This window comes from Saccopteryx bilineata, chromosome 3 (genome assembly GCF_036850765.1).
Source record: "Saccopteryx bilineata isolate mSacBil1 chromosome 3, mSacBil1_pri_phased_curated, whole genome shotgun sequence".
Lineage (NCBI taxonomy): Eukaryota > Metazoa > Chordata > Mammalia > Chiroptera > Emballonuridae > Saccopteryx > Saccopteryx bilineata.
Window position 1 is genome coordinate 287,173,690 of NC_089492.1, and position 25,790 is coordinate 287,199,479.

At 55.6% G+C, this 25,790-nt stretch overlaps 1 protein-coding gene across 6 annotated transcripts in view; it reads right to left on the bottom strand.

Moving 5' to 3' along the window:
* Positions 1-4,456: 4,456 nt before the first annotated feature.
* The window catches only part of SPSB1 (splA/ryanodine receptor domain and SOCS box containing 1), a 70,667-nt gene continuing 49,333 nt past the window's right edge, over positions 4,457-25,790 (bottom strand). For 4 of the 6 annotated variants that reach the window (XM_066270523.1, XM_066270527.1, XM_066270526.1 and 1 more), the window contains exons 2-3: positions 14,918-15,727; positions 4,457-7,873 (exon numbers count right to left, since the gene is read on the bottom strand). In XM_066270523.1, coding sequence (XP_066126620.1) covers positions 7,746-7,873; positions 14,918-15,611 — 822 coding nt within the window. In that variant the 5' untranslated portion in view covers positions 15,612-15,727 and the 3' untranslated portion in view covers positions 4,457-7,745. Of the gene's footprint in view, positions 7,874-14,917; positions 15,728-16,759; positions 16,778-23,959; positions 24,030-25,790 lie in introns of those variants that run through there. The other 2 variants (XM_066270525.1, XM_066270528.1) reach the window with 2 other exon arrangements.

A 25,790-nucleotide genomic window follows, 5' to 3' on the forward strand; every position in this document is an offset into this window, starting at 1 on the left:
GGACCCCGCATTGCTTCCCCAGCTCCGCAGCCTCCAGGCCTGGCTCCTCCCAGTGCGGCCCTGGAGGCGTCCCATTCCAGGGAGAGCCAAACGCTAGCACGTTAGCAGAGGATGTTTTCCTGCCCAGCGGACAAAACATTTCTGGCGTTTTCAGGAGGGGACTGAACACTGTGTCCACTTTGGCGGCGTTCGGGATTCCTGGACGGATACAAGTGTGCTTTCACATGCAACAAGATGAATTACACAGGCTCCCCACCCGCCCCACCCCTTTTCCCTTGTCACCCACTCGCTCCAGAGCAAACATCTGAGAAGCCATTCCAAGTGGCCTCAGGAAGTGAACGCTTGAGTCATATGCCTCTCGTCACAGGCCTCCTTGGTGGGAGGGGGGGGGCTGGAAAACACCCCCCACCAACCCCGAGTCCTGTGAACCCCAACATTTAGGGTTTGCTTGATAGGCTTGGCCTCTGGCCTGACACAGCGGCCTCCATACCAAGGTTGGACCTGCTGGTGCGTCCCTGGCAATTCCCTGGTTCACCAGGAATCCCAGAGGTTTGGGACCCTTCCAGGATGCCCTGAGTGAACTGGTCTCAGCCCTGCGGACTTCCATGCTGCATTTAAAGAGGTGTCAGGTGGCTGAAGCGAGATAAGTGGGTGGGGCTCCCTCCCATGGGACAATCCTGGCCAATAGGGCCCACTCCAACAGGTGCCTCACTGCAAACTGCCTGTGGGGTCTCTAGGCTTGTTTTAGGCCCTGCCTGTCCCGGAAGGTCCAGCAGTCAGAACATTCCACAAACTCAGAGTACCCACCAGACGCTCTGAAGTCAGGGCCATGCTGCCACCCCAGGAAGGTTAGATGCTTGGGGAGTTGGGCTCCCACGCTGCCTCCACTCAGGCAGAACAGGCATGGGCAGTGGGGGAGGCAGCAGCAAGGATGCTGAGCAAAGGCCCGTGGGTCAGTGCCAGGGCCTTGAACCCGCTGGGGCAAGCTGAACTCCAGCGGGAAGCAGGCTGCTAACCAGTAAGCAAGTTGTAAAAACCCAACTCAGACACAACATCTGGCAGCTGCTTCAAATAGTTCTCTGTCTGAAGTTGGAGTTGCTCGCGGCCGTCCAGTAAATCAAACCATGTGCAAAGAGGAGCCCTGGGCCGACCCGAGGCACCCTGCTTGGCCGGGTCCCAGCCGCGCCTCCAGTCTCTCTTGCTCTTTAAATAGCCCGGGGTTCACATTCCATTTCCTTGTACGATCAGTTCTGTGTGGGCCTGGCCGGGGAGGCTGCAGGGATGCGGGCTAACTCCCTCTGTCCCGAAGAAAGATGGAGGAAAGATGAACACTGAGCCTCCCCGGGGGGACTTGGCATGCGGGACTCACGTCTCCGGCTCTCTCTGCCTCTGTTTCTGATGACTCCTGAGCAATGCCCGTGTCTTCCCAGACTGCTGGACCCACTCATTGTAGCTGGTCAGAGGGACATCCAGGGGGAGAGAGAGAGAGAGAGAGGGGCAGAGGCCAAGTCCTCTGTCCACTGACAAGTTTCAAGTTCTCTCCAAGTCCTGGCCTGAGCCTGAGCCTCTGGAGTCCATGCACAGCCTGGGCGCCCACCCTGTGGAAGAACGCCCACCAGTTCTGCAGCGGGTCTGCTCTCGTGGGCCTGGCCCTCCTGGCCTGGGCAGGAGAGAGATGATAATGATGGAAAACACCCCTGACAGGCCCGGCGATGGGCTGTTTTCCGCCCTCATTGTATCATATAGATCCTCATGGTCATCATATGCGTAGGTACTGTTTTGATCCTGGCTCTAAAGGTGTATAGAGGATTGAATGGTGCCCCTCAGAGTGATATGTCGATGTGCTGACCCTGGAATCTGTGAATGTGACCTTATTTGGACAAGGGTCTTAGCGGATGCCACTGAGTTCAGGATCTCAAGATGGCTTCATTCTGGATAACCTAGGCGGGCCCTAATCCAATGACAATGGTCCTTCTAAGATAGACAGGGAGACACAAAGGGGAGAGGGCCATGAGGCAGAGGTTGGAGCGATGTGGCCACAAGCTGAGGGGCCACCAGAAGCTGGAAGAGGCAGGAAGTATTCTTCCTTAGAACCCCCGGGGGGAGCACAGCTCTGTCCACACCTTGAGTCTGGACTTTTGGCCTCAGAACTGTAAGAATCTAAATGTGTGTTGTATTAAGCCACCCAGTGTGTGGTAATTTATCATGGCAGACACAGGAAACTAATACAATATGGAAGTCGGGGGTCAGAGAAACTGGGCAGGGCCACACGGCGCTTCAGTCTCCGTGCAGAGGGCACTGAGGAGGGGTCCCGGGCATGAAGCCCTGGCTGTCCTGGCTCCAGAGCCCAGGGTCCGGCCCAGGGACCATCCAGAGCCCAGGTGGTCCTCTCCCCACCCTGCCGCCCCAGTGCAGGGACCGGCGGGGAGGTGCAGATCTTTGTTTTTTGGCTGAACTTTGTTCTACCTGTGGTCATCAGCAACCCGGACAACAGCTTTGCTTAACGGAGATCCTTGGGAAGGAACTTCACAAACGTGCTTTGGTTAAAAAAGATCTTCCAAAAGTTGGGAGTCAAGGGTCCTGTTGGGAGGGAGAGTGGAACATCTGTGAGGAGACAGGGGAGACACAACTGGGGAGAGACACAGTCCTGGGGGGGGGGTGCTGAGGTCATGGGAAACACCCATGAGCAGCAGCGTCTGAGAGGATGGCCCAGCGGGACGGCACCTGGGCCGTGGCTCTAAGACCCGGATGGTGTCTCCGAGCTCCTGGTTCAGCTCTCTGGGACTCATTCCCCTGGGAATACCGAGGGCCAGGGGAAGATCCCAAGGCCAAGGCTTCCCTCCTTCCACTCCAGTCTCCCCCTGAAATTTGCCCTGTTCATTCCTCAAAGACAAGCGCTTTGGTGCCTGGGAAGACACTGGTGTCGCAGCCCCAGCTCTCTGGGCCTTTGCATGTGCTCCAAAACCCAGTGCGGATGGTGCTGCGTACCAGTGGGCTCCAAGCTTCTACGGGCCACAGCCCCCTGAAGGCTTCTGAAGGAAATGGGGACCCGCAGGGGCTCCGCATGAGCATAGCTCTATGTAATTTCGGGGCCCAATGGACCCCTGTGGCAAAGTGTCAGAACCAGCTATGGGTATTTACCACAATGCAGATTCCCAGGCACCACTACTGCATCAAAGTTTCTGGGTTCTGCTTTTGTAAAATCCCAAGGTCCCCTGGTGGTTCCAATGCAGGAGAGGTACTTGTGAAGTTAAGGTCCCCAAACTTGGTCATGTTACATGTGTGCAGATACCTCCCCAGGGAGGGCAGAAGGTCCACCCTCAGAATAGTCAGAAAAGGGACAAACGAGGCCTTTGCTCTTCACGCCTATGGAGTAGACCAGGACGAGGGGGCAGGTGGGCTGGGTGGGAGGACTGACCCAGGGCCGGGGTAGTGCCACTTTCTATCTAGCCAGCTGCCTCCAGTTTGGGCTTTTCCACCAGGGACACTCCTGCCCAGGATAATCATTATCAGACCAGTGGCAGTAGCCGCTGCTTCTTCGGCCCAGGAAGAAAGCTTCAGAGAAGTGTTAGTTCTCTTAAAAAAAAAAAAAAGAAAGAAACAAAAGAAGAAACAAAAAACAAAAAAAGAAACAGAAGAAAGAAAGAAAGAAAGAAAGAAAGAAAGAAAGAAAGAAAGAAAGAAAGAAAGAGAAAGAAAGAAAGAAGAAAGAAAGAAAATTAGAAGAAAGAACCAGAGTCCTGCCGAGGACACAGAGGTCTGAGGCTGGAGCGGGACTCTGCCGAGGACACCGGGCGGATGGTCAGGCCGGTGCTGCCCGCCAGCAGCTGAGCCCCGAGAAGCCCCGGGGGGGCTGTGAGCAGCTTCCTCTGGGCTCGCTCGGCCAGGACATCATTTGTTGATTCTAGAGCCCAGTCCCTAGCTCATGATTTCCTCCCCGGTTGCCATGGCCCCGTACAGAAAACACAGCAAACGCCTGGCCCCGGGCAGCTCATTTATTTCAAATATTCCTTGCAGCTGGACTCCAACCATGCTTGGGTGTCTGGACTGGAGCGGGAACTAATTGCTCTGTCTTCGGCCCCCTCCCCGGCTCCCCCGGCATACTTTATGGTTCAGTAAAGTCCACATTCCTCATCTCACCGAGGAGGAGGAGCGGGAGGAAGGGCGGGAGGGGAGCCATGTACAGGAGATGGTCGGCGGCGGGAGGGCTCTTCCCATCTACTGCCAAGCCTGAGAAGCTGCTACCTGCTCGAAGGCAGGGTATTAATTACATCCACATGGGCCAGTCTGCAAGATGGTTTTATGAAGACCGCTCCCTTCTACATGAAACCCTGCTCCCCCAGAAGTCTCCAGGCTGCACAAAGGCGCTTATTTTTCCTCTGCTTCCTACACCCTCCCTGCCCCCACTGCCTGACCCTGCCCCTCCCCCTGGCCGCCCCCTTCAAAGCAAGCCAGAGTTCCAACTGCAACCCAGACATGAACTCCAACCTAAAAATAACTTCAGACCACCCTTTTCTTCCAAACATGTCAGGGGAAGGCATCCTAGGGGTCCCTTTCCCCATACCCACCTTGATCTTGGGAGACTGTCCCCAGGAAGAAAGAACATTTATTGGGAAGTTCGTTTAGGAATGTTTGGTTCATTCTCAAAGACCGAGTCCATCCCAGGAACTGCCATTTTCCAGAACAGAAAGCAGCACATGAGCTTTCAAAGCACTTGTTTGCACACTTGCTAGTATGCCTGGCGGTTCTAAAAACCTCATTTCACCCTTGCTACCCTCCCAGGAGATGGGCCCATGATGACAGCCATTCACGGAGGCTCACCCAAGATCACACAGCTAGTCAGGGTCAGAGCCAACGTTTGAACCCAGGTCTGACTCAGGAGGCCATGTGCTTGTCGCTGGGCCAATCCACCAACTCACCGAAAGAATTTCCCTTTACCCAGCAACTTTTTGAGAGAAAGAGCTGACACAGTCCCAGTGGTCTTCAGACTCTCTGAGGCAAGCTCACTTGGGGAGTCTGAGAAAACAGCAAATTCCTGGGCTTGGCCCCAAAAATGTTGATTCAGTCTGTCTCGGGCAGGGCCCAGAAACATGCATTTTAACCAACACCTCCCAGGTGGTGCTGATGCAGGTGGTCTGAAGAAAGCTGACCAGGAGGCTCTTAGAGAAATGGACATGGGACTTTGGTCCCAGGGGTCTTGGGCTCTCTGACCAGGACACTCTTTCCAGCACCACCAGATCCTGACATGCCTTTAGAATAAAAAATGCCCACAGGGAGCTGGATGTACTCTTGTTAATTCTTTGGAAACTAGTCATGACATGTGATCATATCTAGTGCATTTCTTGATTACTCTATCACTCACCGATCCTCTAAATAAGCCAGGATTTCCTGTTTTCTCTGCTGGGGTAGGGGATGTGAGGACCCTACCCATGGTGGTTGGCAAAGTCTCACTAGCGTCACTGTGCTTGGCACATGGGACAGACACAAAGATGAACAACCAGCTCCTAGCACCGAATGCCCGTAGCTGGGACTCCACCGACACCCATACCAGTGGGCCTAAAGCCCACTGGCAGCTTGAGCGTTCCAACACACGGACCAGCCCCAGTCTCTCATAGATGTGTGGATCCTTTCCATTAGGTTAGCAAGCCCCTTAGTCTGGGGTGCAGGCTCACAGACTGCTGAGAAGGGATGGGGACATTCTAGGATCACCCCTCCAGTATCCGCCTGCTTTTCTGGGGACTCTGGCTGGGGTCCCACCCTCTGCCAGGTGCAGGGGTAGGGACGAAGGGGGCAGTCACCTCATTTGTTGAAAACTGTGGGCCATGCAACTGGCTGGACCCAGAGGGGTCGGCCATGCCTCCTGCCCTTCCCCTAAGGCACAAAGAGGGACTCAAAAGTGGCTCTGTATTTTAATAAACTTTCCTTTATTAGGTTACGGACTATTATCAACCATCATAAAATAGAATGGGAGTTTTAAAACTGTACAGGCCACAGGGCTCTGGGCTGAGAGGGGAAAAGGGTGGGCTTGCAGGTGGGGGAACTGAGGGTGGTGGGCGGGAGGTGCAGCAGTGACAAAGAGCCCTGTGATGTCTCCAAGGCGCTGGGTCAAGGCGATAAGGCTGGGTCTGTGTAAGTGAAACTCTCTCATGTGCAACATTCATCAGGACAAAACCCGCCCTGAAACAGGGGTGAGGAAAATAAAAGTCTTACAGGTAAGGTCCCCCACCCCGTGGAAAAAAAAACCCCACCTCACAATAATAAGGGGATAATTTACATTCCTCACCCAGTCTTGGCACCAATTTTGTGCTTCAAAAAATATATTCCACTGGAAGACTTTTTTTTTTTTTAAGGTACCCTACAGCAGCTGTTTAAAACATAATTCTTACGGACAAATATATATGCATATATATTAAACATTTTAAACAAATAAAGTCATCTATTGTACCTGTACAGAAATGAACTGAAGTGAGACTCGAAGGGAGTCGATAAGGAAATGGCAAACGTGGTGGGAGGGGCTGGGTCTGCTACGTGGGGGGGCTGTGGCAGGGAGGGGGCGTCCCTCTCCTGCTGGCTGCCCCGCCCCACCCCACCCCTCTGGCTCTGCGGGGAAGTGATGAACCCGGAACTAAGTAGAGACCTGCCTGGGCTTCCACCGTGAGGCACAACTCCGCTCTGGCCTCCCCCACCCTGCCCTGCTCTTGGCTTCTCAGGGGACAGAGACCCACTCATCCCCCCTTCTTGGTTCGGTGGTCCTGTGGGAAGCTGGAGCTTCTTAGGATGCACTGGGAAATCTCAGCTAGGGAGGCAAAAGCAAAACCAAACCCACACCTAAGAGCCCACGGAAGACAACGGAAATAAAACCGCGCGCAAAGATGTATGAGCCCAAGTGCAAGGAACTATGGGAAGACACAGGAGTTGCCACAGCTGTGGAGCTGTGACCCCCTAAGACACTCACACTGCACTTGAGGCTAATGCTCCCTGAGGGGCCAGCTCAGGAACTCAGAGCAGAGCCCCCTGGAAACGGTAGGTCAAGGGACACAAAGACACCTGTGCCCACGTGGGGACACACTGTAGGCACAGCCCAGCAAGAAGGACAGGTGAGGCACACACGTGCCAGGGAGTGGAGTGTGAAAGAAAAGCAAAAGAACACTCCAGAGAGGTGACTGAACAAGATCCCTTTCTAAATGGAATAAATAAATGGCTTTTGTTATTGTTCAAAGAATAAATACAGGGTCCGTAGCCCCGGCAGCCGGGACTGACGCTGAGTGCTCATGCGCCTGCAGGAGGTCCACTTCTGGTTGCTGCCTCAGTGTCCCGGTGCGTTTCTGACATCCTGAGCTGGTCACCGCGGCATGACTTCTCGTCTAAGCACCTCTTAGCACCCCTGGGATCTGCTTGCGGTGCCGGGGCCCTCCCTGGCACCCGGCAGGTGGAGGCTACCCATGCCACTGCAAGAGCGGAAGGGAGCTCAGAGCCGGGCTTCCTAGGAGTCCATGCTGGGTCTTTTTCCAAGTAAGGGCTGTGATGCGGCATGCAGGCACCTTCCGCCAATGCGGGGAAGGGGGACAGCCGAGCTTGTGTCCAGAGCTGTCCGTGTCCTGAAGAGCTGCTGGGAGGAGGAAGAGGAAGAGGGCCTTCCTCCCACGGCTGCGGACACCCGTCCAAGGCGCAGGGCGCGGTGGTGGTGGCGGCGGCTCGGTGAGTTGGCACCAGGTGGCTGTCCTGCTGGTGTCCCGGGCGGAGAATCACTGGTAGAGGAGGTAGGCCTTGAGGGAGGCGGGCAGCGGCAGGGCGTGGATCTCACTCAGACGCTCCTTCCCCAGGGCCAGGCGCACAGAGCGGCGGCACAGGTCCATGAGCGGCAGCGGCTCGGCTGGGGAAACCAGGAGAGAGCGCATCGGGTTAGCATGGCCCTGCGTGGGTCCACAACAAACATTAACGACAGTAGCATCCTCGAGATGAGTTTTAATACACAATGGATCCTTAAGTACTTTTAATTTAAAATTAATTATGAATAACGACACACAGAACCCATGCCCGGCCAGGCACCCCTGGTAAGCTCCGCAAATGTGAGCTCATTGAATCCTCATGATGCTTTATGGTGATCTTGTAATCACAGGCAGATGGGGAAGCTGAGGGATAGAGAGAGGTCAAGTCACGCCCAGGGTCACACTGCGCGGAAGACATGACACAACAGGCCGTCCCTGCTCTGACACAGGACAAACAGCAGCCTCCCAGGGCAGCCGGCAGTCAGCTCTCCCCAACACACACCGCATGAGACCCCACGCGAGCTTTCAGGAAGGGTGTCCTGAAGGTCACCAGTACTGTTCTCATCTGTATTTCACCACCGAGGGCCCTTAGGCACAATTGGGACCTAACATGCCAGGGCCACAGGCTTCTAGCTGCAGCCTGCACCTCAGATAAACTTTCACCTTCAGAAAAAAATCTGGAAGTCATTCCCTCCAAAGCCTGGAGGGGCTGCTCACCCTTCCTCTCAGGGATGACTGTTCCTCGCTCTCTCTCTCCTGAGACCAGGTGCAGGTGAGCACACCTGGAGCTGCTCGGGGCCACCCCTAGGGCTCTGGACACAGAAACGCAGACAGGAACAGATCTGTGGTCTCACCCTGTCTCCCCTTGCCTCTGAGATGCCTTGGAGAGCAAAACAAAACTGAAAAAAACTAGAGAAAACCCCCAGTGTTTCCCTTGAGAGCCCATTCCACCAACAAATTTATAGATTAAGTTTCTTTCATAGTCACCACTCTGTCTCAGAGTAACATGTAAAGAAAATCTTCAATTATTGAAAAACAAACCCTATGGCTGGGGGTGTTGGAATGGGGAGTGACCGCTCGTGAGTACGGGTTTCTTTTGGGGTGATGTACGAGTGCTGCTAACACTGATTGCAGCGATGGTGCACAAGTGGGGGTACACCAGAGACCATGGAGCCACACACTTCGAATGGGTGGATGTATGGCGTGTGAATTATATCTCAACAAACTTGTTATTAAAAAACAGAATAAATCTTAAGACTGATCATGCATTTACTAAATTCCAGGCTTTATAAGAAGACCAACAACTGCTTTTCATCTCTCCTCCATCGTCACAGAAGAAGGAATTGAAGTAGTGCTTTTCATGGAGAGCTATGACCCGGGGCCTTTCCTAGAGGCAGGAGGAGGAGCAAAATAATCTTGCCTCCTTTCAAGTCGAGGGCTCCAGACTACGGGTGAGCAGGGCTGGGCTTCTCGCCTTGCCTGCTGGCAGAGCCTTGGGTCTCTGTCCTCATAAAGCACCCTTGCCTGGGGAACCCCACATCTGGCTCTTCCCTTCCCGCCCTGTACAGCAAATCACTCCTCTGCCCAGGCCTCAGTTTCCCCATCTGTTAAGATGCGGAGTTGGACCATATGGTCTCCAGAGTCCCATCCAGCTGAAATCCTGAAGGCCAGAAGCAGCAGCTGTTGGCCTGGACCTGCGGTTGAGGAGCAGCCCTTCTGCGGGACCAAGCGGGGGAGTTTGGAGCTGCTTCCTCTTGGCCATCAGGGGCTCCCTTCTATCTTCCCTCAGCACCCCCAGCTCAAGGATGTGGCTCAGCCCCACTGGGAGGTAGAGGGGCTGCCCCTGGTGGTTGAAGAGGCACTTGGCAAAGCACTGAGAGCCACTGAATGTGGCCCGAGAGCCCGGCCAGGCCATGGAGTGAGGGCTGACAGGGAGTTCCCATCACACCCTCTTGGCTTAATGGGTTTCAGGTCCACTTAACCTGTGGCTTGTGGAGCACCCATCATGTGCCCAGTAGGGACTATGGTCGTCAACCTACAGATGGAGAAACAGGCTTGGGGAGGTGAGAGTTGGGTCCAACGTCTGAGAGCCAAGGGCTAGAAAACGGATACCCACCAGTCCATGGAATTCTCAAGTGTGGCTTTCTGCACCAGCATGAAGAGGAGGCTCCCAGCAGCTCTTTGCTGCTCACCCAGAGAGACAAGGACCAACAGCTACCTCTACCCCCCCCCCATGAAGCTGTGTGGTGTGGGGGCAGAGCTTCCTCTGCCAGACCACCTTTGGACCACACTGCATAGCCCAGTTAGGAAGGGTCTGTGCAGCCAAAGGGGACATGTCCTTCAGCCATGCCAGATCTTCCAAGGTGGGCTACTGGAGTGGCAGCTGACGGCGGCAGTGATGTGTTATGAGCTGAAAGTGTGACCAGTTACCCAGGCATTCCATGTATGGGCCTATTCTTGGGAACCTTAAGTATACAAAGAGGCCTCCCCCCACCCCCGCTGACCTTGCAGGAGCCGAATGACGAGGCACAGGCCATGGTCAGATTGCTTTTCAAAGGCCAGGCAGACCAAGAGGGCGCCGGCCACAGAAACACATGTGGGCACTGCGTGGGAAATGTCCCACGGGTTTTGGTTGGTTGCTAATAGGACCCAAGAAACTCCTCCCTCCACCTCAATACTTCCTACTGGGGGCTGTGAGCTCTGTAACCACCTCTATTCACAAAGCTGGGTGCCCACTTTGATGCCCCTGAGGAAGTTCCCCAACAGAGAAGGCAGAGTTTATCCGATGACTCCTGGCCGCTCTGCCATCTCTGGGGAAACCCAGATGGCTCGCTCATTTACATAGTTTATATGAATGAGAGGGGGAGGCGCCCAGAGCACAGCACAGAAATCAGGAAGTGAATCAGGCGCTATTTATAGGAGCAGAAGGTTGAGGAACTGGAGAGTTCACAGGCCAAGTTCCGCATTTCTGGGAGAACCGAGTACCTGGTGGCCTCTTTGGACACGTGTGGCCCCAGCACCGCAGCCTGTGGCTCTCGGAGTCCTCTGAGAAACTGCAGCCCAACTTGAACACCAGAGACAGAGGCAGTATCTAGTTCGTGGGCTAAGTGAATGAGCTTCGGGTGCGTGGGGTCAAAGGCCACTGTCTCATGTCAGGAAGTGTCCTGGATTCAGTCATGTCCTCACCCTCACCTTCTCCGCCCATCACTGGCCTCGTGCTTACGCCAGCAAGCAGTGCTGATAATGGTGCTCCACGAGATGGATTCTAGAAAGTTGTGGTGGGACTGCCATCCCGGCGTCGGTGTGCATTTCCCTTTATATTAAGCAGTTCTTACAAAAAAAAAAAAAAAGAAAAGCAGAACACTAACCCCTTGTCTTTGCCAACTGGGGAAGAATGCCTGACATCCAGCCAGGTGGTATGGCACCCTTAGTCACCTGCTCCTCAACTGAGAGCCCACTGTCCCTGTGTGACCAGCCTTTTGCAGGGCAGGGGGTCTAAAACAACCCCTTCTTCCCACATGGCCTTTTTCCCCAGAAAGAAGCCCCTGCAGGGCAGGGTGGTCAGTCTCCCCAGAGAGGGTCATCCTGTGACCCAGCCGGAATGAAGGTCCTGGAAGGGGCCACCATCAGTGAGGCACCCCAGGAGGACACCAGAAGGTCACTGAGTTGAAAGGCTCCCAAGGAAAGGAGCTGCGCCCTGGCTGAACCCGCAACCGCGGCAAACCGCAGAGGACTTATCTGGGCGCCGGAAAAGGGAGAACTCGAAAATGTCTAACTCAGGGAAAATGCTTCCTCAGCGGACATGCCTGCTCCCAGTGGGGGCAGAGGGCACTCACGGGTCAGGGACTCTCTCCTGGGTGACCGTGGTCTGCTGCTTGCAAATAGGCCTTTTCTGTCTGCACCTCTAGGGAGGGTGGCAGGCAGTCCTGGGGCCCAAGCCGGGCTCTCTCAGCACAATGGCCCTCTCCACTCCTCCTCCTCAGGAAACGGGGAGACGACAGAGCAACCCCTCTGGCTGCAGCCTTGGCCCCAGAGGTCTCAGGCCCCGAGGAGGAGTCAGAACAAGTGGCCTGTGGTCGGAGCTGCCTGGATGATGGGGGAGGTCACACAGGGATACCCACATGATTTGCAGCCTTTGGCCCAGCACGGGACAGGGACTCTGTCAGGGAGGGTCTGCCTGGTCTGCAAGGGAAGGTGGGCTAGGAGAACAAAACACCTGTGGCAGTGCCCAGGGAGCGTGCACACGTGGGTGACTCTGGCTGACCTGCTCTGCAAACAGCTGTTACCTACTGATGTGAGGACCTGGCGGCTGGGGTGGGGTGGGGTGGTGCGGCCAATCCCCAGACGCCTCGGAGCAGTAAGGGATCAGAACTACCTCCACACCTTTGAGTGTAAAGCCTGACACCTAGAAAACCCGGCCAGAGCTTCCACCTGTTACAACCTGCTCCCTGGGAAGACCCCAGACCCAGTCTGGCTGTGACAGTCCAACTTCCTCAGCTGCCTTGGGAGGTAAAGCAAAGCCTTCTGGGCAGAGGACTTGGGTACCCTCTGACCTCATCTGAGTGCTGGGCTGTTCCCCCCACCCCCAGGCAGTGGCATGAGGAGGGCCTGTCTTGGTCTATATTCACTGTCTCTACATGTGTAGAGGGTGGACTAGTGTCCTGCGCCCCCCCCAGTTCAGGACTGACTGGAACCTCAGAATGTGACTCTATTGGAAACAGAATATTTGCAGGTGTAATTAGTTAAGATGAGGTCACACTGGGGAGTAGGGTGGCCCTGAATCCAATAGCTGATGCCCTTATAAGAAGAGGAGAGGCACAGAGGAGAAGGCCACATGTCTAAAGAGGCAAAGAATGAATGATGCGCCTATAAGCCAAGGACTGCTGGCAACCAGCAGGAGCCAGGAGGAAGCATGGGACGGAGTCTCCTTGGAGCCCTCAGAAGGAACTGACCCTGCCGACACCTTGATCTCAGACCTCTGGCCTGCAGAACTGTGGGAGATACATTTCTGTTGTTTTCAGCCGCCCAGCTGGTGTTCAGTTGCTCCTGCCTTCCAGGAAACGCACACACTGCCCTTCTTGCTCCTTTCTGAACCAGCACTCAATCAGGCTTTTGACCCCACCCCACCCCACCCCACCCAGATGCCTCTCATCAAGGTCTCCAGTGATCACTCCGTGGCCAGAGTTGAGGGGAAGTTCTCAGCCATCAACATATTTGATCTAGCATTACTTTGTCCTTCTTGAAGTCCTTCCTTTGCTTGGTGTTCAGGACACCACTCTCCCCTCCGGCCCCATGGCCACTCCCCTCCACTCCCCCTCATCCACCACCTGACCTCACAGCACTGATGTGCCCTAGGGCTTGGCCTTAGCCCTCGCGCTCCCCACCCCAGGCCATCTCACCCAGTGGCCACAGCTCTAGACATCATCCAGCCACAGATGACTCCCCCACTGACCATTGACCTGGACTCTGTCTCCAGACTTATAGAACCACCTGGACATGTTGAGTGAGCCCTGGCCCCCATCACCGCTCCCCTGGACAGCTGTCATAGCTCCTCCCTGGCCTCCCAGTGGCCATTCTTCCTCCACTAACGTCCATTTCTACACAGCAGCCAGAGTGACCCTTCGAGGACACAGGGACGCTCTCTCAATATGGAGCTGAGGCGTCAGTAGGTAGGCCGGGGCTGGCAGTTCTGACGCACGGCGCCCCATCCTACACCCCACACACGCCGCGGGCTGAGGACGCTGCAGCCCACTCACTGGGTTCCCTCCAAGTCAACCCCATGCAGAGCGGGGCCACCCGTGTCTGCCCAGAACTGGGGGAGGCAGGAAGCAATGCCTGGCGTTATGACTCTGGGATGGAGGGCAGGGGAGACCTCACCGATAAACAAGGCAGTTGGAGGTGGGTTCAGGCCACAGGCACACGTCCAGTCTCCACCAGGGTCCAGCTCACCGGGTGTTCTCAACAACCCACTCCCAAGCGCATTACCCCATCCCCTCAAACCTGAAGGGCTGGACACTGCAAGGCCCAAGTAAGCATCTGTGCCCCTGACACCTGGCAGGGCCTCCTGCCCCCTCTGCCCTGTGGCGGGGGTTAGATCTCAGTGTGCCAGGCCAAACTTCCTCAACGATGGTCAGCGCCTGGGTGGATGAAGCTTTCTGGCCCACCCCCTTTACAAGGGGAGATTTGCAGGTGGCAGGAGGGACTCAGGAAAGAGTGAGAGTCAAGCCTGGGGGTGGACGGCTCCCAAGGTCCAGGACCTGCCACCGTGGGCGCCCAGCCGGGCAGCCACAAGTCCTCCGCTTCCCAAACTGGGACAGCGCCATCACAGGAGAGTAATTTTCACACAAGGTCTGAGAAAGGCCACTCTTTTTCCCAAAGGGACAGGTGGAAATTTTTGCTGACTCAGTCTGTTTCTAACCCATGTTCTCCTTTCTAGAGGCCTCTTGACCTCAAGGGTGAACACACCTCTCTCAGGGAACTATGTCTCAAAGGAGCCTACTTGGAGCCTCCAGCACCAGGAGAGAAAGACCCTAAACCTGTCTAATGAGCGAGAGAGGCCACCAGCTTACAGTTCTGTGACGGGACCTACTACCGCCAAGGCTGCAGACCCACCTCAACAATACGCTGGCTACGGTGCTAGAACTTGGTCAATTGCAGATCAAACCTGAAGGCAGGTCAATGAGAAACGAACCGTATCTGTCAAAGACCATCCCTCCAGTTATTTATTCATTTACTCACCATCCATCCATCCACCTACCCATCTACTCATTCATCTACTCATTCATTCATCCACTCACCCATCTCTTCATTCATCTACTCATCCATCTATCATCCATCTATTCATCCATCATCCATCTATCCATCCATCCATCCATCCATCCACCCAACCATCCACCCGTCTATCTATCCAACCACCAGTTCCTTCGTCTACGAGGTGCTGTTATATTATCTGGCAGACTTCAGGTAGAATTTTTCATATAACCAGAGGCAGGCAAGAGTCGCCTCTGAGGATCTGAACGTGCTGGGGTGTCTATTCAAAGACATTTTAATTCCAATGACTACACAAACTTCTGGCCAGGCCTGCCCAGGACCCCAGGGTCATGGAATCTGGGGAGAGTGCCACCTTGGACAGTGTAGAGGACACTTACGGTCAAGTCCATTCAAGTAGCGCATGCGGATCTCACAGTGGCCCCAGACGGCACTCACAACGGGATACAGTTTTTTGCCCTTGAGTCCCCGAAAAGCCACGCCCATGTACTGTCCGTCCACAATGAAGCTCAGGGTCCCGTCGTCCATGTCCAGGGCCACCAGGAATGAGTCAGGAACAATGAACGTCTCATCCGGCTCCAGAAAGGCTGGGTAGGTTTTGCTCGGCTGGTTTTTGCCATCATGGTAGAGCCTGTTGCGCCCCAAGTCCCAGCCCCAGGACTCATGGTTGTTCCCCACGAGGGTCGTATACCCGACAGAGTGCAGGGGGGCGTCGGCTGTCGCCACCCCCACCACGGCGTGTGTGCCCCGCTGCCTCATGGCCCACGTGATCTGCCACACGTGCAGCCCCCGCGTGTACCCGACTTTGCCCCTGATGGCGTCCGTGCTCTGGGCCACCGGATGCCGGTGAAAGATGAGCTTGTCATCCTCCTTCACAAAGACGTTGAGCGAGCGGTCATTATTGTTCCACGAGTGGAGCAGCTGGACATCGTAGGACACGGGGGGCATGTCCAGCAGCAGGTCCAGGCGGGTGGGCTTGCAGTAGTCCAGGCCCTGGAGCTCCTGCTTCAAGGGCCGGTATGTGGGGTCCCGCATGTCCACAGTCTTGATCCCTCCCGTGACCTTCTGACCCATGTTCGCCTCCGGTGTCAGCTCGTCACTGACTCCCCAGGCAAACTCAGCAATGGCGGGGCCTCTTCTCCTGAGGGCTGCTGGGTGGCCTCGGCCAGGCGTGGAGCGGTCAGTGCTGCCTAATGGACGGAAAGAAAAATAGGAGGCTGGGTCAGCGGGGGTGTGGGGGCAAGGGCAGAAAGTTAACTAGGAGCGCGAGGTTCATAGAAACAGGCCGACCACAGACACGTCTCAGCAGCCTGGCTTCTGGGCTCCCATCACAGCCGATACGAGGGAGGCCACGGCCTTGGCACGGAAGAAAACCCTGCTCTGTCCCCGCAGCTGTGTCATCATATGGAAGAGAGGTCACCCGCCCAGCAGTCGGTGTGGAGAGAGGTAGGCTGGGGGGCTGGCATTATGCTCCCCCGTGGCAGAGCACCACATGCCTACTCGTGGTTTCTCAGGGCAGAAGGCCAAGTTGGCCCAGGGTCCGCAATCAGCCTGTGCGGTGGGCATCTTCCCTGGTCCAAGCAAGGGGGAGCACCTCCCATGCCTGCTGCCCCGAGAGAAGGCAGAGCCCGGAGAGGCGGCAGCAACGCTTGCAGATGCCCCCTCCCAGCCGTTCCTCTCCTTTCCAGCATAGCCACCTCGGACAGGCCACCTCGGGCTCACAGCAGGGACAGGAACCCTGGGGGAGGCAGCAAGCTGACCGCTAACTCTAGGTCAGCGAGTGTGCTCAGCTGGAAGGCCCCAGGGGCCGCTGGCTTGGTGGGCCCCGAGGCTGCAGCTACCTCCCCGGAGTGCCCCGCGTCCCACACCGTGCCTAGACTGGGGTGCCTGAGCCAGTCCCTAAGTCAGGCGGGCATGGAGACAGTCACCCCCTCACCCCCAGGAAGTTCTGGATCAACACTGGGATGACCACCACTTTTTCCTTTGACCAGAAGCCAATGTTTGGCTCCTTGGGGTCGCATCTGTGGAGGAAGTCTGACTCCAAGACACCTTCACCACCTGTTGGCCCCTTTAAGGGAGGATGGGGCCGCGGGGTAGGAGGAGAAACCTCATTGCATCTGTGCTGTCCTCTCCATCACAGGGGGTTACATCAGGAGGAGGGGCTACAATGTGGGGCTGAGAGGACCCTCACCACGCCGGTCGTTCCTGTCACCAGTGCCCACCTTGAATAAGGAAAAGCAACAAGCCACTTTGGTGTCCTGTAATCACTCCGGGCCTGCGAAGGGACTCGTGGCTGCCCGGTGTGGGAGACGGGCTCACAGGACCGACCAGACAAGGGAGAAAGACGACAGACTCCTGGCTATACAGATGTAACCAGACAAGTCTGCAGAGGAGCCTGGGCCAGAGGCCACGGGTGCCTGGCGGCTGGGAAAAGTGTCACACGGGTAGCTCTAAGCAGCACTAAGGTCCTGGAGACAAAGAGAAAACAAAGGAGCCAGGGGCGGGGCGCTGCGGGGCTCCCCTCTGCAGCTGGCATAGAGCTTTTCCCCCGTGGAAGCAAGGACACAGTACCAGCTGGGACGCAAGGACAGAGACCTGGGACCACCGTCCTCCCCGGGTGCACGTGGAGCCAGCAAGAGGGCAGGGATATGTGGAGGGGCTGGATGTTCCCTTAGGTCTTCCAGCTGGCCCGGGGCTGGCCCTCTTCTGGGAAGAGACCCTATGAGACAATGTCTTCAGGCCTCCTGGAGGCCGGCTGTGGACAGAACATACGTCCCCCTGTGGGAACACTTGGCCCCAGAACGCCTTATCTCAGTGGGCAGGTCATGCTTCTCATCTTCCCCTTCTGGTGGGAACAGAGGGCTTCCTCGCTCCCTGAGGCCGAGCTGTTTCTTCACAGACAGGCTGGGGGACCCTTTGTGTCAAATGGCTGCAAAGCTAGGACAGAGCTGAGCTGTCCGTCTGCAGGTAGGGGATCACCCTGGTTCTAGAAGGTTCTGTGGGTATTGGGACCTCATGTCCTGGATCTCCCAGGACAATCCCCGTTCAAGCTTTCAGTCCCATCGACCCCTGAGAGCCACGGACATCTCCAGGGTTCCCCCTACAGCCATGCTGTGGGGGCATCCGTGACTTTAGGGGCTGTTTGCCGGGCCCTGCGAGGGTGGGAGAGCCCGAGGTTGGGCGTGGAAAGGTGGTCCTCGCCTGCCGGACGCCTCCCCGACCTCCCTCCGAGCATCCTTCTGAGTTGGGGGAGGTGGGTTCAAGGCAGTTCTCAGAAGTACCCACAACCACCTCTGTCTGGATACCCCCCTCTGGCAGGTGCCCAGTGACCTCTCTGCGCAGGACCTGGTCGGGACACAGGTCTGCTCTCTGGGAGGACAAGGGGAAAGTTAACTTCCTAGGACAGTTCATCTGACTGCTTCTTGGAGCAGAGCAGCCACCGCCCTTTCCTTAGCCCTGTCATCACAGCAGGAAGGACCCTCAGAATCTCAGTGCACAGAAGACCCCGCCCCCACCCATGGGGACAGGTGGGAAAAGTGAGGAGGAGGCTGGGTGGGGGTGGAGACGTGGGGAAGGCGGGGCTGTGAGAGAGGAAGCCAGTGGGGAGAAGTCCTTCTAACACATTCATCTAAAATGCCTGTAGAGAAATGGGTGGGAATGGAGAAGGGTCATAACTGGGAGGATGACAGGTGGGAAGGGGGGAGAGAAGATGGGGTGGAGGTGAGAAAGGGAGAGATGAAGGGAAGAGGGAAACGGGGAGAGAGGGAAGGAGAGGGAGGGAGGAAGGAAGGGAAGGGAGAGAGAGAGGGAAGGAGGGAGGGAGAGGAAGAGAGAGGGAAAAGGAGGGAGGGAAACAAGGAGATAAGGAAGGAGGAAAGGAGGGAGGGAGGGAGGGAGGGAGGGAGGGAGGGAGGGAGGGAGGGAGGGAAGAAGAGAACTCAGGCCAGTGGGCCTATTCACACTTATAACTCCTACTTGAGCCAGAGCAGGGATCAGCTTTCTCTGTGACGTTGTTCTAGACAGTAAATGCTTTAGGTGTTGTGGGCCAGTCTCCATGCAACTACTCACCGCTGCCCTGTGGCATGAGGGCAGCCACAGGTGGGCATACAAAAATGAGCAAGGCCGAGTGCTAACGAAACTTCACTCACAAGAACAGGTGGTGCACCGCTGGCCACCCGAGCCAGTCTGAGGGTCCCTGCACATGCTCTCTGCTGCCACGGCTGCCATGGGAGAGATTAAGACAGATGCGAGAAGGCACCTGGTGGCAGCAAGGTCAGAATGAGCGGCTAGAAAAGACTGCGTGACTTCACAGGGGCAGTCATCTGTCCATCCAGGTCAGCTCCACAAGCTCTTCCCGCTCTGAGATTCTGCTGCCTTTGAGGCCAGATGCCAAGCAAGTCCATTGAACCCGCTCTTGTGCTCAGCTCCTACCCTCCTGGGCCCCCATGTTAGGAACCAACCTGTAGGAAGGGCCCCTTCCTGCCCCTGGACCACACAACCTTGAGTGGAGGGACTCTGGGAGGAAGAGCCGATAAAGGTGCTTGCAGCATCACGGGGCAACTCTCATACAGGGCACCCCAGGGCCTAGGCAGGATGTGTGGGCCACCTACTCTGCTGCGGCTGGGCCATCCTGCCTTCTTCTGAGTCACCTCCTAGGTGGTCAATCACTGTGGCAACCCTAGGTCTACCCTTGACTTGCCTGTCACCCGCCGGTCCCCACCCTGTGTCCCGGCCGTGGTTAAAGCCATTTCCTTCTCAGCTCCCCCCTGTTGTCCACACCTAGCCACATCCTCACAAGGCCACGGAAGCTACCCAGCCACCCTCCTCTTTCCATCAGTTTTAAAATGTGATCTGCCCTCTGCGTGTCCCCCAGGAGCTCCACTGACCCCCTCCTCAGGAACTGCCGCCTGGCAGGATGCTTCCTTCCCCCACGCTCCCCCCCACACTCTGCTGCCCTCCACCAGCCCAGCTCCTGGGGCTTCCAGTCCTGGGGGAGACTCACGCATAGAAACAGTGGCGCGGGCCACTGCCTAGGACTAGCCCTTAGCTTTTCTGCGCTTCTGTTTGCTGCTCTGTAAGATGGGTGTCCCATGCTCACCCCACACTCAAGTGAGACAGTGTTCCAGAGGGGACTGCTACAACTGGCAATGTCACCCCTCCCCCAGACTGTGCTCCATATACTGAACAAAGACTACTGTTATCCATCTTCTTGGTCACTGCACCTGCTTCTGCAGATGGACGCTGTCTTTGGGCTAAGACCCAAGTGCTTACAATGCTGAGCTAGAAAAGATCAAGTTTAAGGTCCTTTCTAAGCCAGGGGTTGGCAAACTTGTTCTGTAAGGAGCCAGACAGTAAGTATTCTAGGCTTCCCAGACAATATATAAATGAACGGATGTGGCTAGGTTCCAATAAAACTTTATTTACAAAAAACAGACAGTTAGATGTGATCCAGGAGCCATAGTTGGCTGAGGCCTGTTCTAAACCCACGCAAAACTGCCAACGGTCTTGTCAGAATCAACATGGAGCTGGAGGTGGGTGCAGCATGGGGGTTACATCACCCACAAGGGCCGAGTGATAGACTCTGGTTTGGTCTGTAAAGCTCCTGTTAACACTGACCCAAGAAAGGAGTCCCCAGTGGGCACCAAATTTCAGGTAGGGAACGGGAGAAGCAGAGCCTCCTTCCCTGCCAGTCCGAGAAACAACTGCAGATGCCCAGGCCTTGCAGGGCCTAGGATTACCACAGGAGTGTCAGAGCCTGGGATGACTTGCCACATCCTTGTAGAGTCTCCACCAGGTGGGAGGACCCAGCCCTTGTTCCCATTCAGGAGAAGTAAAGCCACAGAGGGTGGGCAGGGTATGTCCGAATATTGCCTTGCAGGGCTGGAATGGGAGGGGTGGGAACAGAGCTGGCCCTGCTGCTGCCGCCACCACCTACCTGTCAGGCACACACAGCTTCGGACACACACACACACACACACACACACACACACACACCCCTCGCGCCAGCTGCTGCAGCATCCGGACTGATGAATAAAGCACGTCACATGTTAACCACAGTGTCCCCAAGACTGTACCGGCCTGTTCCTCCTCACGGCTATCTCAAGCCAACCCTCAAGGCAAACAAATTCCTACCCCACCAACCTCTCTGATCACCCAAATAACATTCTGTTCCCATTGCCCACAGTCCCCAGGGCTGCAGGGCAGGTTGTCATAAACAGGGTTCCAGCACCTGGTGCTTCTGAAGACCAATGTCAGGCCCAGGGAAGGGGTGAGAGGGAACAGGCCAGCAGGAGTCACACACTTGGGGAGTTACACACTGACCCCAGTATGCCATGGGGGGTAGGCTGTCACCCTCGTCTGCATGCTCCAATGCGGTAGGATGAGTACTTCAACCAGGAGGAAGAATGTGTGTGTGCACATAAATGTGTACATATAAATTAGCAGTATTTTTTTACAGGTAAAATCAGGTTAAAGATCAAAAAGGGACAAAGAAAAAAGTAGCCATAAAAGGACCGGTTGAGAAGTGTACAAGAGAAAGGACACTCTCTACATAACCATTGGAGAGTGTGCATCATAACACACAACTGCATCTTAGTTGGGGTCTAACTTCTAGAACCTGTGTGTGCAGAGGCAGCTGCCCGATATTGCCCGGGAAATGCCATGTGGACGGCTTCCTCCCCCCACTCCTCCGAGTGGCAGGCAGACTGCCCACCCACCCCATCACTGTATGCCTGCTCCCTGTCCCCACGCGGATGAGCAGTGGTGGCGGGGACACCGAGGCTGAGCGTACTTGTGAGGTCAGCCTCTTCACTTCCCCCTGCTCCTCTGGTCATAGCTCAGACGGGTCCCTCCGCCCAATCCCAGCCTGGCCAAGCACTGACTCCAGTATGCCATGGGGACAAAGAGAGGTAGACCTGTCACCAAGGTCAAAGCCAAGCACATGGCTGTGAATGTCCCCTCCCATGCACTGGAGAGCTGGGCTGCGGAAGTGAGGGGTTAGGGGTTAGGGGTGGGGGTGGGGGTGGAAAGGACCACTCAAGGCACAAGGGAAGCAGGAGTCATAGCCATAGCACAGGGACAACTGTGCTGCACACTGGCCTTGACTCATCTCACCCTGAGGAGGGACACAGAGGGCATGAGTGTGCACGCGTGCATGTGCATGTACACACACACACGAGAAGCTTGGCAGGCTTCAAGATTTTGCATTTACAATAGAGTAAATGAGATCAAAAGCTCTGGGAAAGGGGGGAATGGGAGATCTGTTATCAGGTCAGATTCCACTAAGTCCTAGGGTTTGACCTGGTGGAACGCCCTCTTCCCCCCCACTAAGAACCGCTGACCCCACCCCCACTCCCGCAATGCCACACACACATCATCTATACTGGGTCAAAAGCCAGTTCATGGCTCACTGTGGACCCTCTGCAGTTCATGTGCCTCTTGGACACTCCATGGGGCAGAAGCCTCCCACTCGGGGTCCCTGCGCCCACCAGAGCCACCTGTCCATCATGGAGCTCCAGGTGGACCTCGGGGGTAGGGGGGTGGGGGGTGCTATGCGGATGCACACCCCAAAGCCGCTGCCTCTCACTGCTGACTCAGACAATGTGCTCCCATCCCAAAAGCCCACTTCAAGAGGATTTGTTGGGAGCCACGGCTCTCCACGGAAGGGACGAGCAGAACCCCACAAACCATTTTCCCTTTGGTCTCTCAGGCTCCTCCACTGGGATCCTCCGTGCTCTCAGGTGGAGGGCAGCCTGGGATAGAACTGATGGAGGCGTAGGGAGGGGCGCCCAGAACCAGATTCGGACCCCTTGACGGTGAGGCGGAGCCAGAGGCACCCCCAGCTCACTGTGTAGGAGGCCGAGACCCGGGGCACGCCTTTAATGATCTAAGGCCGAGATTCTCTCTGAAGGGGGGAGGGAATGGGCACACCCACGGCCATGTCTCCTGGGCATGTGAGTGGAGACACCTATTGGAGACACCCACTGTTTTCACTACATGAGTCAGGAGTCACGGAGGAAAGTGATGCTGGTTGAGTACTGTGGTGAGAGGGGACAAGTGACGCAGGATACATGGAGTTAAAAAAGGTCAGGGGGGGGTTGGGGGAACGAGAGGATGTGGGGATGCCACTCAGGTACAGGAGTCGGTGTGTGTCCGAGACACACCGACAGACCCCCCAACCTGGGACATGCTTCTTGGCTTGCAGGTGCCACCCCGGTGTAAAACACCCAGCAATTACCCGCCAACCACTCGTCCAGGGTCCACGAAACCCCATCGTCCTGCACAGGGACACACGGACAAAGACACTGAACCATGCCCTCCAGCAGCCTGGGGGAGGCCGCCCCTCGGATGTGGATGTGCCGACTGAACACACAATGTAACGTGATGCTGTTACATTTTCAAAAGCAGATCGGAGAACAATATGCAGAGCATGACCCCATTTCTGCAAGAATGAAATTTTAAAAAGATTCTCTCTGTGCGCCTTTATCTGTTTGGGGGCAAAGGGACAGGTCGGGAAGAATGCGGGCAAAGGGAGGGGTCTGGAAGAATAGACACCAAACCTTTCCCAGTGGTTAATCATGGAGGGCGGGGCTGGGGGGGGAGACAGTTCACTTTCAACAGCTTCTGAGCAGAAACTTTTTAAGATGCATATATTACTTGCATTGTCTTGAAAATGATTTTTAAGCACACACAAAAGAATAAATGGCTGAAAAATACTGATTCCACACACTACATTCACAAGAACAAGTTGTTCCCAAAGTATAGTAGTTCCTAAAGGCTCTCCACGTGTGCCATTTCTTTTAATCAGGCACAGGGTATACGTTTAATTTACCCACCGAGATCCACATTGAATCCAGAGTTGACAAGGGCATTTAAACCAAAGGTGACAATTCCCAGCTGGAGCTCTGGGACCATCCCAAAGAGGGACATTATTCCTACCATGATTTCTCCTAAGATGTCCCCTTACACTGTTTCTAAGTCACAAATTTTAATTTGCCCTGTAGATATGGGATAGTGGTCTGTCTCCACCGCCCTGAGCAAGAAAAGAACAAGTTGAGAAATCTGCAAGGCCAGGTGAGGAAGGAATATGGGGAAGGCCGGTGACCGGGGGAGGGTAAGGATTTCAACCATGGGCTCAGATAAGACAGCAGCCTCAGCACCTCCCTGGCACATCACACTGTCCCTTCGACTGAAGCCACAACTCTACAGTTCGCCTTTCAAAAAGAGACCCTTGCAGACCAATTTCCTCCCTCCCCAAGTCCCACCTCTACTAAAAATTATCCTTTTGTTCTGCTAAGAGAAAGTTCACTGAACCAGCAGCAAGCACTCTCGGTTGGTATGGGTGACCACATCCAAGGTGACAGGTGACAAATGGATAGAGTAAGGATGGGGGTAGGAGACACGCCGAGGAGGCAGACACTCACCTCCTTTCAGCTTGGTTCCCCCTCAGTGCGTCTGTCCGACTGACCCCAGAACAGTAAGACCATTGTTTTGACCCAAGACGGGGAAAGAATGAAATTCAGGATGTGGAACAAGGTGACCTATTTATAAAGCCTCCTTTCACCTGAAGATCAAACGTGCTGCCTCCCTCCGCTGCCCCGCCTCTCTCTCTCTCACACACACACACACACACATACACACACGCACACGGGTAGTTGCAGCCCAGGATTTTGCAAGAGAAGCTGTCCCAGGCGGGCGATCTGTGATTATAGCAGAACGCAACCTCTGCAGCCTGGTCTGCCTGCTCGTTAGGGTTCTAGGCTCCCAGGAGCCACGGCTCGCCAACATGCTGAGGCATGGGAGCGCTCAGGGCGTGTCTGTGCAAGCCTGGTCACAGAACCCGCTGGCGAAGGTGCTGCCCACGGCGGGACCAGTGCCATGTGGTTACAATCCCCTGACCCATCCCACTTGTCCACTGAGCTGTGTTCTTGCTCCAGCAAGGGTACAAAAGTAAGTCCCGACCCCTAGAATCAACAAAAAGTATTGGACCTCTCTGGAAAGTTCTGACAAGTGATTCTGGAGAGAAAAATCCCACACGGTCGGTCCAGAACTCTAGCCTCTGACCTCAAAAGACCAATGCACCTGCCGTAAACACCTACAGAAGGAACCAGATTACTCATGGCACTTTCAGAAAGGACTCAAATCAGTTGAGCCGTGCCTCTGGGAAAGTGGCATGACATTCATACAGAGACTAAAAATTAAAACAAAGAGTCATGGCTGCGGCCTGGCCAAGGCTGTGATGGGAACAGCCTGTGCTTTAGTCAGACGAGCAGCCCTGTTCTTGGAGGGACATCAGTGACACACAATGACACACAGTGACCTTCCAGAAAGTCCACCAACACAGTGGCAGACATACCTTCAAGTGGCAGGTATGTAATCTAGATTGTGGGCCTCTGACCTTGCCCAGCCTGGGGATGGGAGTCCATTTCACTGGACCTGCCTGTTCCACGGAGGAGCTGGGGGTCCCCACAGAAAGGGGGGCAGCAAGGCAGGCCATGGCCACCTCCATGGGGAGAGCCCATGGGAGCCCAAGGGGAAAGGCTCGGGGACAAGCTGGTTAGGGGCAGACGCCTGCAGTCCCCCAGGTCAACTGGGCAGTCTCCCCTGCTCACTCCAGGTGTTAATGCACGATACTCCCTGCCCCCTCCTGCCTCCTTTTAACACTAGTGGACACCTGCAAGGATGAGCCAGGGAATGCTCAGGCAGGCACAGGGTCAGGTCTCTCAAGGTGGCCCGAGGAGCCCAGCCCCACCTTGCAGGGATGTCTCAGGAAGGGAGAGTCCTGCAGGCATCCTTCCACCGGGGTGGAGGGGGGACAGGAAGCCCCATGGGAGGCCACAGCTCCAGCAAAGCTGCCTGTGGATGCACAACTTGAGAACCCCCCGGTTAAATAACCCTTTTAGGTCCATAGCAGGGGCAGAAGTCTCATAAACTTTCTACAGGGGGAAGAGGCTACAGGGATGTTCTCCTGTAATTAGGTTTGCAGGAGCGGTTCTCATGCGAGGCCCCAGGGACCAGCAGATCAGCTGTCAGAGTTGCACGTGCTCCTGCCCCACCCTGACCTACTGAATCAGAAACTCTGGGTGGGGCCCAGCAGTCCGCAGCCTAATGAGCCCTCCAGGGAATTGGGATTCTAGCACAACATTTGAAATCTCAAAGCCATATTAAATGAGAATGTCAGGCTTGGATTGATAACCATCTTGATTTGAAATATTTCTTTTCTTTTTCTTTTTTTCTGAGAAAGACAGAGACAGG